Source organism: Myotis daubentonii, chromosome 6 (genome assembly GCF_963259705.1).
Source record: "Myotis daubentonii chromosome 6, mMyoDau2.1, whole genome shotgun sequence".
Lineage (NCBI taxonomy): Eukaryota > Metazoa > Chordata > Mammalia > Chiroptera > Vespertilionidae > Myotis > Myotis daubentonii.
In genome coordinates, this window is record NC_081845.1 from 74165875 (window position 1) to 74180012 (window position 14138).

Genomic DNA, 14138 nt, shown 5'->3' on the forward strand with positions numbered 1-14138 from the left:
CCTTTTTAGGCTTTAGTTTCATTATCTCTAAAATGAGGAAAATATTTAGACTAGAATTTTTCAACCTTGGCACAGTTGATATTTTGGGCTGGGTGATTTGGGCTAGGATGTTTAGCAGCATCCCTGGCTTCTGTCCACTAGATGTCAGTAGTATCACCCAGTGAGTCAACCCACAATATCTCCAGACACTTGCAAATATCCCCCAGTTGAGGGGCAGGGGACAAAATCCCTTCAATCCCATTTCAGCACTGCTGTGTTAGGTCAACTTTAACTTTTGATATATGATATGTAACATTATAGTACAAATTATATATACTTGGAAATTTCTGGAGAAGGCTGTTTAGAGGAATGTTATAGAGGTGGTGGTACGCTAATATTCTTATAAATAAAATTTTCTTCAGCTCCTACAAGAGAGAGGGGAAAATGGAGAAAGGCCAGAAAGATTGGCAACATCAAGCTCTTGGCAAAGTGTGAGCTTCAGGCAACTTGAGGGCAGTGAAAAATAATATAAATGGAGCCACTTTTAAGTGGAGTCAGAACTGCCAACCCAGAGGAACTGCATGTCTTACTTATTTCTCAGCCCCTTGGAATGTGAAAACTGGGCAAAAGAACCCAAAGCAGCATTGTATCCCAGACAGTTGTTTGCAAAGATAATAAGAAAGTAGGTATGATGACTACCGGACTGAAAATTGAAAACATTCTTTAGAATTAGCATCACGGTGTTAGCTTCTTTGCACAATAGAAATCCTTCCTTCTGTTAATGTAAGTGTTCCCCCTTCCCTTTCTCATAAACACCCCTTGCCTCCCCTCCTAATTGGAACACTAGTTGGCTTTCTGCCCAAATCGGTGCTTTTCTAAGAACTGTTCTTTTGGATCTCAAAAAATGCTTGTTGCCTCTCACTTTGGCCTAACAGCTGTCACAGGAATGTGAGAGAATAGATGATAAAGGGGGAAGGATGTAATTGAGTATTAATCCTCAAAGAACTAAGTCTTAGCTGGGAAATGGCTGTCCTTTCAAATCCAAGCCACCGATGGCAACCTCGAGCTCAGTACTGGGTGGAGGGCACAGTCAGCCACAGGACACGTCGGTGGGGGTTGCTAGGCTTCTGGAACGAATAGGAGTTCATATAAGTCTATATGACTTTGAAGAATACTCCCTGTTAATAGTAATGCAAGGGAATTATTTTTCCAAAGAATACTTTTGAGGGACAGGGGTTGGTTGAGCAGGGGACATAGTTTACCTAAATAAGTATAGTCAACTTTGGGGGTTCCTGTTAGTTAAATGACCACTAGATGGTGCTATATCTGACTAATGCATCAAGTATGGCTAAATACGCTGCTCTTCCCCATATAGTTTCTCAGTCCTTTTTGAAATAATTTTGATTGAACTATACTTCAAATGAAAGATACCTGTCAATTAAAAAAACTTTTCCCATTCAGAACACCTTGTTAATCTCTATTTCTAATTCAAAATATATCCATTTCCATTCCAAGCAACTTGACAACCAAGCAAGGCTAAGGCTCAGAAGGCACAGAATATATTGAGTTCATAGCAAGAGAATTGTTCCTTTTTAAAATGTTAATTGAGGCCATACCCAGGCGATTTAATAACACTACTCCTGGCAAGCACAAGCAAACTGATATAAAAACCTTTTGACTAAATTTCTTCAACACTCTGCTGACTGATCTTGTCAGAGATGAGTTTTGTACTTACCCTTGGCAGTCTGAGATATTAAAAAGGCAGAAGTTAGAATATTAAAATGCTTTGTAGTACCCTGAAATGTGATAATGTGCTACAAAAGATAGTTCTATGACTCATGTGTGTGGTTGCATGGTATTTAGAGAGGGAACTTAGCCATTATACACATTAATAAGGTAGCCCGTGTCAAAATGAGAAGTTCTGAGGGCTCATTTAAATACTATCTACTAACTGAGAAAATATGAAATTCACAGCCTACTTAAATTTCTAATCATGAGGGATAAAATGTCCTTATGTTTTATAAATCTTGAAGTCAGTCTACCAGTATATATGAGCCAAGGGAAAGAATCACTCTGCAGTTGTTATAAGTAATTTTGTTTGTTTGTCTTTAAGGAAGAGAGACTATTGTTGACCCTCATCAGTAGCCTTACTTGGATAGCAAAATAGTAAAGGACCCTCAGGGAGGAAGGGGTGGTAGTTAGCAATGGGTGGAGAGTGGGTCGGTTGAATTACTGCAATCCACACAGTTCCACATCCCATTTAAAACACAGTCAGAAGAAAAAGACAAATAAAATAGTCTCACAAATGATAGAGTTAGACGGAGAACAGGCAATGCAGAAGTTAAATGGACAAAAAAACCTGCCCTCCTGTGTTTACCCTACGGCTCTATTTACCAATTAAAACATTAATAGCATTGCCCTAGTTGGTTTGTCTCAGTGGATAGAGCATCAGCCTGCGGACTGAAGGGTCCCAGGTTTGATTCCGGTCAAGGGCACATGCCCAGGTTTGGGCTCGATCCCCAGAACAGGAGGCAGCAGATCAATGATTCTTTCTCATCATTGATGTTTCTATGTCTCCCTCTCCCTTCCTCTCTGAAATCAATTAAAATATATATTTTTAAAATGGATAACATAATAATGCGTATTTTTACATATTTTCCATCAAAATAACGGAGAGGAAGGGTGAGCACAAGTGAAACAGCCAGGGGTTGTGAAAGCAAACACAAAATTCTGTTTCAGGGTTTGCCTGGGGCTGGGCCTGACTCTAAAGTGCATCTCCGTAAAACTCATTGTAAACAAATAATTCTTTTCCTTAGTTTAATACAAACATCTTGGTAAAAATCCTCATCCAACAAGCTAACTATAACAACGGATATAAAGACAATGAGAAGCAGAATGAGGGGTGGTGAGGGAAACCCCTCAATACTTCCAGCCAGGAGTTGGTACACAGGTCCGATCGCTGGCTGGGTTAGAGCTGTGAGTTCAGTCTCATTGACATGCCTCAGATTTCCCCCAAAGATGTGTATCTCATGTGTTCTAGAGAAACTTTGTAAATTGTCATGTGTTCTTCCTTTGGCTCCTTCCTACCCCTACCCACAACTTAACATGTGTTCTGTGAAGGAAAAAAAAGGTCCTCAATAAAACATACTTGGAAAACACTACATACTATATGCTCTCCTTGGAGATTTCTGGGTGCACTTGGGCATCTTAAAGGGTATCAAAATACCTGGGAGTTTTTAGGAAGGGAAAATCTGTGTGACTGAAGTCATCATTTCCCAAATTTAAATTCCCTTCCCTGTCCCCACCTTCACCTCCAGGAATATCAGCATTTCACAGGCCACTGGTATTCTTGAGTAGAGTGTTCAGAAAATGCTTTTTCAGGGATAAAAGTATTGCATCTTCTTGCCACATCAGAAGGATGGTGAAGGTTGAAAATACTTACCACAAGGACCTACTTAATATCCTGAGAGTTCATATTTTTGCTTAAATTTGGCTTCTTGGTACAGTTGTTCAGCTTTTGCCCTATCATTCTTCTGATGGAGACATCATCCGTGTTGGGAAATAACTGTTTTGTGACTCCTGTAAAAAATAACAGCAGCACACAGAAACACTTCAGGAGGCCTTTGCATCTTAGGATATGAACTGAGATAAAACATGAAGCACATTACAATTTTGTCTTCATTTTGCAAAAGTAGCCCAAACACCCATGAGATCTTTAAATAGATGAATAGATAAGTAGGCTTTACAAAGAAAGCAAGAGATAACAAAGTTCTACGTATTTGTCTTCCTATGGTACCACTCAACTTTAACCTTACTGCTTGCTCTGAAATCTCTCCTTGCTCCCAAATGCTAGGAATTTAATTGTATCTATCCCAACATCAGTTAGAATAGTTGAGTCTGACCCTTTTCCGAGTAAGAAATTACATACTATTAAAATATAGAGAGCTGGGATTCAGTGATTCCCTAAATTTGTTAGATATTTTCAAAAAATTATTTGACAATCTAGATTATTAAATTTAAGGAGAATCAGTAAGTTGAAAATCAAAAGTAAAGTCAAATTAGCCTCTTTCTTCCTAGAATAAAGATAAGGGATAGAACTAAGACAAAGAGAAAATAAGATACAAACTGTTAATGAAATTTTGGTTGAAAGGATTTTGAAAATTTACTTTTCTAAAGCTATGAATTTTCTGAATCCAAACTTTTCAGTAATATTCAATTTGTTTTAGTTTAATATCTACTTTTAAAGTAAATTTTTTCTATAAAATTTCCCATATATACTAGGGTTTAGATTGTCCTCCGATTTTTCTTTCACAGAAAAATAAATTTGAAGGAAAATATCATAAAAGAATAACTTAACCTAGAAGGATAAAATAATTTCAAAATCATGTGACAGTATAATACAATCATTTTATCACCTATGATTTCTTGAACTTCATTCTGATTCATAGCTGGCTTTACCGCTTTCTCCCTTGAAGTAGAGGATTTTGCACCGGTCAGGCTGTGTGTGGCCATGTATTCATTTGTGTAAAGTACTTGCATTAAATCATTAATAAATTTCTGAGGTTTGCTCTTGTTACAACGAGCAATCTGCCATTTTTCAATCTTGAACTGAAAAACAAAAAAAGAATGAAATTAGAAGAAGAAGAAAAAGGAAGTAAAATCTGGAGGAATATATTAATAATTAAGGCATACCAGAAAACAAAATCAATGTTCTTTAAGGAGATGCATTATACTTTTTAAAATATATATACTTCATTGATTTTTTACAGAGAGGAAGGGAAAAGGATAGAGAGTTAGAAACATCCATGAGAGAGAAATATCGTTCAACTGCCTCCTGTACACTCCCTACTGGGGATGTGCCAGCAACCAAGGTACATGCCCTTGACTGGAATTGAACCTGGGACCTTTGAGTCCGCAGGTCAATGCTCTATCCACTGAGCCAAACCGGTTAGGGCAATATACTTTTAGTATATACTTTACATTTCAAGTGTTAGAGTTAAATGCTGTCTTTGAGAAAATTCCCAATATTTGTGAGTATATACATATACAGAATATATACATATTCTTGTTATGGAATCTGGATTTGGTGCTTTGAGAATTAGTCCCCTTCTCAATACTTAACTAAGTGTGGGAGGCAGAATAATGGCCCTGGAAACTGTGAATGGGAAAACAACTTTGTAGGTGTGATTAACGTTAAGTATCTTGAGATGGGAAGACTAGCCTGGGTTATCCAGGTGGGTCCTGACCTAATTACAGGAGCCCTTCTATGCAGAAGAGGGAGGCAGAAGAAAGGGTCAGAAAACAGGACATGATGGAGGAGAGACTGGAAGAGTGAGGGGGACTTTGCTTGCCATGGCAGGCTTTGAGGATGGTGGAAGTGGCTGCAAATAAGGAAGGTGGTTGCCTCTAGAAGCGGGAATGGCCTTCCATTTACAGTCAGCAAGAAAATTGGAACTCGGTTCTACAACCACAGAAGCTGAATTCTACAACCCAAAGGAGCAGCAAACAGGTTCTTCCATAGGGCCTCCGGAAAGGAGCCCCCTGCCAATAGCTTGATATTACCGCGCTTCTGACCTACAGAACTCTCAGATACTTAAACCGGATTCTTACAAATTACTAATTCTGTGGTAACCTGTTAGACTGCAGAAGGAAACGAATACACTAAGATTCAAATATTCTGAATGATAGACTTTTAGTATTTAATATTGCTCTTGAAGGCCTATTTTCCAACAATAATACCTGATTCAAACAAAACTCCTGTCTTTTTAGCTTCTATATTTTTATTAAGAGAAATTGAGGAAGTAGCAAAAGAACTGTGTCCAGACAGCATGCAGAGGATGAAATTTACCTCTTTCCAATGATATGATTTCATAGCCCTTAATGCACAGTAATCCTTCTGTTATTGGATTTAGAATTGTCTAGTTTTAAAACATCATACTGCCTACAATTTGACTTTAGTTTTAGAAACAACCTGGATATTTGTTTCACAAATATTAGATTTACTGTTTTATGTAATAGGAATGTTATGGTTGTGATCTAAAGTTACCTAAAAGTATCTGATAAAACCAATGGTCACTTTGTGCTCTTTTTTAAAAAAATGATTTTTTATTGTTGAAAGTATTACAGATGTCCCCTTTCCCCCCATTGATCCCCTCCCCCCTCTCTCCCCCCAAGGCCTTCATTGTACTATTGTGTGTCTATGGATTATGCACATATGCATATAAGTTCTTTGGTTAATCTCTTCCTGCCCCCTAACCCCCTGCCCTCTGAGATTCATCAGTCTGATCCATGCTTCTATGTCTCTGGATCTATTTTGTTCATCAGTTTATTTTTCTTCATTAGATTCCACATATGAGTGAGACCATGTGATACTTGTCTTCCCTTGAATGGCTTATTTCACTTAGCATAATACTCTCCAGATCCCTTCATGCTGTCTCAAAGGGTAAGAGATCTTTCTTTTAGATAGCTGCATAGCATTCCATTGTGTAAATGTACCACAGCTTTTTTTATCCACTCATCTACTGGTGGGCACTTGGGCTGTTTCCAGATCTTAGCTATTGTAAATAGCACTGCTGTGCACATAGGGGTGCATCTATTCTTTCTGACTGGTGTTTTGGGATTCTTAGGATATATTGCTAGCGGTGCTCTTATTTTAATTTTTGTATTTAACTATATCCCAGAGAAAGATAGGGTGGGTAATCCCACTGACCTGCTTCTCATCAGTGTGATGCTCTTCTTCAGCTTTCAAGGAAATTGGTGAACTGGAATTAGAATTAGAATTAGAATTACTGCACATGGAGGCAAATGAATCTGGTGAGGAGTTGTTTGTTGCTCTCCAGAGGGTAGATGCAGATGTAAACATGGTTCCTCGACCCTTAAGCACGGCCTCTGCCATACCAACCAATTCTTCAAACTGGGTAACTGCTTGTGGTAACACTAAAATGGCAAGAAAAAGTAACACTTTACAACTATTTTTTTTTAGTAACAGGACATATATACATTTCTTATTGTGTGTATATGCATAGACATATGTAGAACAAATCATTAACTTTTGCTACCTTTGGAAAACAAACATGGTAAGAAAAGTGGTTGGGACATATTTACTTTTTATTAAATAATTTAGTAATTGCTCCATAATAAAAAATCAATTTATAAATATTTGGTGACAGTATTTAAATGTTTATGCATTACATTGTAATAAAAATGAATGTTTTTACACATTGATTATTTTTTCTAATTTCTAATAGCATTATTTGAAAGTATTTAATGTGTTTGGAGACATTACTGACTCTATTACCAATCACCTTCCAGATACTCACATTAAGCCAGCTTAAGTGACAAGATAAACTAAACCATTTCTCACAGATTAAAATAAATTTTCCAAGACCTCTGCGTGTGGTTTGCCATGGAGTCAAATTCCATCAAACTAATAAAAATTCATTGCCACAATTCAAATCTATGTTTTCATATATCAAAGATGAATTCTGGTAATTAACTGAATGTCCTTTCTTTTTTTCAGTAGAAACTTACACATTCAAACGTTTCATGTCTCCATGTTAAATGGTCTTCTCTGTTGTTATATTTAGTTTGTTTCCTAAGGACAAATAACATTTTGTTGGAGTTGGAAGCCATCTTGAACCCTACCTAATTCAACTCCTCACTTTATGGTTAAGGACAAAAGACAGAATTTTTTTTTGTATATTTCTTAATCATATCATTGAGCTATAATCTTTAGAATAAAATAAGAATTGAGAGCTGAAAATCAGGTATATTGATGACATGTCCAAATTAATACATCTGGTACTATATTAATAGGAAAATCTACTAAAGAAGAAAATCTTATATATTTCAATTAATATTTACTAAGCATCTCTCCTTTGCCAGACACTTATTCAGAAATTACTTATTGAGCATTTAATAATATTAAACATTAATCTAGCTTTTACTCTGTGACAGGCCTTATTCTGGGAAGTTTACTCATGTTCATTCATTTAATCTTCATTGCAACTCTATGAGATAGGTGTCATCATTATCCCTAATTTATAGATGAGGACAAGTAGGCAGTGAGAGGTTAAATAACCCATCCAGGGTCAACCCAAGTAGTGAGAAGAAGAACCAAGATTCAAATTCAGACTCTGCCAATTTCATGCTATAAACTAGAGTTGGTCCATTTATATGCGAATTTTCCCCCCAATAAATATACTGGAAGTACTGGCCAGGCAGCTCAGTTGGTTAGAGCGTCGTCCAGATATGCCAAAGTTTCGGGTTCAATCTCTGGTCAGGAAACACAAGAATAAGTATTTCTCTGTCTGTCTGTCTGTCTCTCTCTCATATCATGCAAAAAATCCTATCTAATAAAAGAGAAACATGGTAATTAGCATACGACCACTACCCTTCCCATTGGCTAATCAGGAAAATATGCAAATTAACTGCCAGCCAAGATGGCGGCCGGCAGCCAGGCAGCTTGAAACTAACATGAGGCTTGCTTGCTTCAGTGACGGAGGACTCCAACGTTCCCTGCCTGCTGCTGTCGGCCTCTGAGCTGCAACTCTAAGCAACTATGTTACAAATATAGAAGCTAAACAAAACCCCAGAAACCTGCTTTAGTCTGTAGGGCTTCAGCCAGTAGGATCGCAACATTGTTTCAAATACAGAAGGTAAACAAAGGCCAGAAACCTGCTTTCAGCAGCAGAGGCCTAAGAACTGGAGCCAAGCCTCAAAGCTAAAGCTGGCCCAGAATCAAAAAAGAAAAAGAAAAAAAGGAGTGCTTGGGAGCTTCAGTCACCCACCAGCCTGAAAACAGCCCTCAGCCCCTCACCCAGGCTGGCCAGGCACCCCACTGGGGACCCCCACCCTGATCCAGGACACCCTTCAGGGCAAACCAGCCGGCACCCACCCGTGCACCAGGCCTCTATCCTATACAGTAAAAGGGTAATATGCCTCCCAGCACCGGGATCAGCGTGACAGGGGGCAGCGCCCAAACCCCGATAGCCCTGCGGCTCTGTGTGTGACAGGGGGCAGCGCCCCAACCCCCTAAGCGGCCCTGCTCTGTGTGTGATGGGGTAGAGCCATAACCTCCCCATTGGCCCTGCCCTGAGTGTGACAGTGGCGGCGCCCCAACCCCCTGATCCGCCCTGCTCTGTGTGTGACATGGGGGAGCTCCTCAACCACCTGATTGGCCCTGCTCTGTGTGTGACAGAGGGGAGCTCCCCAACCCCCTGATGGGCCCTGCTCTGTGCGTGACAGGGGGTGGCGCCACAACCTCCCCATCAACCCTGCCTTGAGTGTGACAGGGGACGGTGCCCCAACCCCCCAATCAGCCCTACCCTGAGCGTGACCGAGGGTGGCATTGCAACCTCCCGATCCACCCTGCTCTGTGCATGACAGGGGGCGGCGCCCCGACTCCCCAATCTGCCCTGCTCTGAGCCCAACTAGGGGCTGCACCTAGGGTTTGGGCCTGCCCTCTGCCACCCAGGAGCAGGCCTAAGCCAGCAGGTCATTATCTCCCGAGGGGTCCCAGACTGCGAGAGGGCACAGGCCGGGCTGAGGGACCCCCTCCTCCCCCCAGAGTGCACAAATTTTTGTGCACCAGGCCTCTAGTATATATATACATGAAAATTGTTAGAGATTTGTGACAATTTGAAAAAACTCACAGATGAACTGCATAGCCTAAAAAATGAAGAGAAAATTAGGTATTCATGAATGCATATAACACAGAAAATATGTGTTAATCAACTGTTTATGTTATCAGTAAGGTTTCTAGTCAATAGTAGGCTATTAGAAGTTAAGTCTTTGCAACATGGATGGACCTTGAGAATATTAAGCTAAGTAAAATAAGTGAGTCAGAAAAAGCTAAGAACCATTGATTTCACTCATATGTCGTATATAAAATTGAAACTGGTGAACACAAATAGCAGTGTGGTGGTTGCCAGAGGGAACGGGGTGGGAAGTGAAGGAGTCCTAATATATGGTGGCAGGAGAAGATTTGACTTTGGGTGGTCGGTACACAGTGATCTTGTAACATAGAAACCCGCACCTGAAACCTATATGATCATATTAACCAATGTCACCCCAATAAATTTAATTTAAAAAGTGTGGGGAGAAGTTAAGTTTTGGAGAGTCAAAGTTATACATGGATTTTCAATTGCATGAGAGGGTCAGCACCTCTAATGGCCGCATTGTTTAAGAGTCAACTGTACTAATTATGCAGACACTCAACATTTTCCAACCACTATGTTAGGTGCTAGGGATGAAACTGGAAGCAAAACCAGATGTGATTATAGTTTTTTTGCAAGTGAGAGAGGGTGGAGGACATTATTTACATAACTATTCTGTGTAGTAAGAATTTGGCCTGCGCAAAGGAAGGTCTATTTTGTAGCTCCCCCTCCCCCATTCCCATCCTACCCCATCAGTTCCTGGGAGGTAAACTCTAAATGCTTCAAAATTTCTCAATAGGAGTGTCTTTGTTATTCATGGTGACCTTCTCAGACCACACTTTATAGTTTATGCTAAGGGGTTTCTCAGGGTAGGAATGATCATACTCAGTAATCTTAGGGTAGAAGCTGGCCATGGCCAGAAAGCCAGAAAGATTTAGAGACTGAGTTCAATCACATAGGTGATCAATCAACCAATCAGTCATGCCTATGTAATAAACCCTCAATAAAAACTTTGGACACCAAAGCTCAAGTGAGCTTCCTAAATGGACAATGCTTCGTGCAAATTGTAACACAATAAATGCTAGGAGGGTAATGCATCCTGAGGACAACAGGAGCTGCACATCTGGAAATGGCCCAGGCTCTGCCCTGTGTGTCTTTTCTAACTCTGGCTGGTTCTAATTTGTATTCTTTCACCGTAATAAATGAAACCATGAATAGGATAGGTGTCAGTGAGTTTCTCTAGCAAGTTATTGAACCTGAGGGTGTTTTTGAAAAACCCCAGAGTTTGCAGTTGGTATCAAAAGTCTTAGGCAGACTTGGCAGTCTAGAGGACAGTGCCCTTAAACTTGCAGTTTGGCTGACTCAAGGTACACGCAAAGAAATGAAAAATTACAGTCGTTAAGTGTGTAAAAAAGTAATATAAATTGAGCCGCTCTGAAATGGAGTCTGAGTCCCATAGGAATTGCCTTTGCACATCTCACTCCTCAAACTTCTGGGACATTAAAACTGGTCGAAATAACCTTTGGACTGGACCTAAAGCAGCATTAACCCAAACAACTGTTTGAAAAGATAAGAGAGCAGATATTATTACTACCAGAATGAAAATTAAAAACACCCTTTAGAATTAGCATTACTATGTTAATTTATCTGTATCTATAGAAATTCCTTTCTTCTACTGATACAATTATTCCTCTTCCCTTTCCCATAAATACCCTTGCCTTCAACTCCTAATTCAAATACTATTTGGGGTTCTGCCTGGATTATTGCTTCCCAAAAATAAGCTACTCTTTTGGATCTAAAAAGAATGCTGTTGCCTCTGCCTTTGGCCTTTTAGTTTTAGGCTGAGTGTCACGAAGGGGAAGGGTAATGTGGTTGACCCTGCCCGGGAAAGGAAAGCTTCGATGGGGAGGTCAAGATTGATCTGAGAGCTGAAGGCTGAGCAGGAATTGAATAGTTAGAGGGAACGAGGAGGTCATCAGAGGCTTAGGAACCACACGTTTTGAATTTGAGAAACTGCAAGAAGGCCAAAGATAGAATGTAAAGAGAAAAAGAGGATTTGTTATAAAGTGAGGTTTCAAGAATATTTATTGTGTTTTCTAATAATGAAATGTGTACCTGTTCATTGGAATATATCTTTGTCATTTCTGTGTATCTCTCTCTATATTCATGTATTTTCTTTTACACACTTAGGACCATACTGTATACACAGCATTGTAGCATGTTTCCGTTTTTTCAATTAAGTCTGTAAGTTGAATATGTTTCCTAAATTATTAAATTTTCTCGAAAATATGGTTTTTGAGGTCTGTTGTTTTGTTAGAAAAGAAAGCAAGAATTTATTGACTGCAGCAAAGATATACTTAGGACAATGAAACAAGGAAGGGCATAGAACAGCGGTTCTCAACCTGTGGGTCGCGACCCCTTTGGCGGTCGAACAACCCTTTCACAGGGGTCGCCTAAGACCATCCTGCATATCAGATATTTACATTACAATTCATAACAGTAGCAAAAATACAGTTATGAAGTAGCAATGAAATAATGTTATGGTTGGGTCACAACATGAGGAACTGTATTTAAATGGCCAGAAGGTTGAGAACCACTGGCATAGAAGAAGCAACAGGAGAGCCTAGGATGGGCTGCTTTGACTCACGGGGAAGTCAGAGAAAAGGGGGCCTGGGAGACAAGTTCAGGGGGTTAGCCCAGGACCAGCTGCTGCTGCCCATTGCTTCCCTGGTTGCAAGTCTCATGGGGTCCCTTAGAGGTTAGGGAATAGGTGCTTGTAGGGGAAGGAGAGGGGAAAAGGAATGGCATGGGCATGCTCCCTGGAGGGAGAGCCCAGAGGTCTGCCTGATTTACATAGAGTCAAAGGCAAGATCTTACATTACGTCTGGGCAGAGATTACGTAGATAAAGTGAGATGATATTGACAAAAGGATACACCTGGTTAATGCATACCCATCACAATATACACTGAGTGGCCAGATTATTGTTGTTTGTAGGCAAATCAGCTATAATTTTGCACTGAAGTTGCTAGAGGGCCAGACCATTATAAATAGGGAAGCGGGTTGTTTTCCACGACAGTAGAAGTGATTTTTTTCCTGAAGATATGGGTAAACAATGCGACTTTACAGCCTTTGAACGTGGGATATATATATAATAAATCGTGTTATTTACCCATATCTTCAGAAAAAAATCACTTCTACTGTCATGGTAAACAACCCGATTCCCTATTTATAACGGTCTGGCCCTCTAGCAACTTTAGTGTGAAATTCTAGCTAATTTGCCTACAAACGTCAGGTGGTCATAATAATCTGGCCACTCAGTGTAGAACATTTCCATCTTCTCAGAAAGTTGCTTCATGACCCTTCTAAGTCAATCCCTGCACTTGCCTCGGAGGCAACCAAACATGTGACATCTTTAGCCACAGGTAAGTTTTACATGTTCTAGAATTTCATATAATTCTCTTCTTTTTGTCTTTTTTTCTCTCTCTGCATAATGTTTTGAAATTCATTCATGATGTTCAGTTATTTATTGTTTTGTTGTTGCTGACTAATATTCAATTACATGGATACTCCACAATTAATGTATCCATTCATTTGTTGATGGGTTATTTTGCACTTAAAAATACAACTTTTATTTTAAAAGATTTTTTAAATGACATTTTTAGAGAGACTGGAAGGGAGAGGGAGAGAGAAACACTGATGCAAGAGCAAAGCAACTATTAGCTGCTTCCTGTACACCCCACACAGAAGACTGAACCGGCAACTCAGGTTGGGAATTGAACCGGCAATCCTCCAGTATACCAGAGGACCTCCAATTAACCGAGCCACACTGGCCAGAGCAAAAATATAACTTTAATGGTCTCCTAAGATTCTAACATATTGATGTTCTATAATTTATTTAAATGCTCCTTTTTTTTTTGGAATTTAGGTTGCTTTCAATTTTTCTTTATTACAAAGAAAACTCTGACAAACCACTTGGCACATACATCTTCACATGCATCTATGATCATGCTAATGCTATACATTCCTGAAAGCATAACAATAGGATCAAAGGTATAAATGATTTTACGACTCAATTAATATTGCTGACTTGCTCTTCAGAAAGATTCTTGCAACTTAAGCTCCCACTGGCTATGCAAGAAGTTGCCATTTTACCGCACCATCAATAACAGCATTAATCACTAACAATATTCTTCACTATTTTGATAGGCTAAAATCTTAGTACAACAATTACTTGATTATTGTGAAGTTAAATATATATTTGCTTATGATTATTTGAACTTCTATGAATTATCTATTAGATCATAGAATATTAGTACTTTTTTATTTTATAAGAGCTTAAATTATGGTTGTAAAGTGCTTATAAGAGTGGCTAATACATTTTAGGCACAATCTATTAGCTACTATTATTAACTGCCTTTTATGTTGAACATTTTAACCTTTTATTTCTCATGTGTGGTATTTTTCTTAGAGTGTTTATTTTTTAATTTAAAAATTTTTGGAAG

General features: G+C 39.1%; 1 protein-coding gene across 6 annotated transcripts in view; it reads right to left on the reverse strand.

Annotated features, from left to right (window-relative positions):
- The window catches only part of BEND6 (BEN domain containing 6), a 52076-nt gene that overhangs the window by 4016 nt on the left and 33922 nt on the right, over nt 1-14138 (reverse strand). For 3 of the 6 annotated variants that reach the window (XM_059701342.1, XM_059701340.1, XM_059701341.1), the window contains 3 exons: nt 6689-6915; nt 4395-4587; nt 3422-3558 (listed from right to left, as the gene is read on the reverse strand). In XM_059701342.1, coding sequence (XP_059557325.1) covers nt 3431-3558; nt 4395-4587; nt 6689-6915 — 548 coding nt within the window. In that variant the 3' untranslated portion in view covers nt 3422-3430. Of the gene's footprint in view, nt 1-3421; nt 3559-4394; nt 4588-6688; nt 6916-7509; nt 7574-14138 lie in introns of those variants that run through there. The other 3 variants (XR_009453480.1, XM_059701345.1, XM_059701344.1) reach the window with 3 other exon arrangements.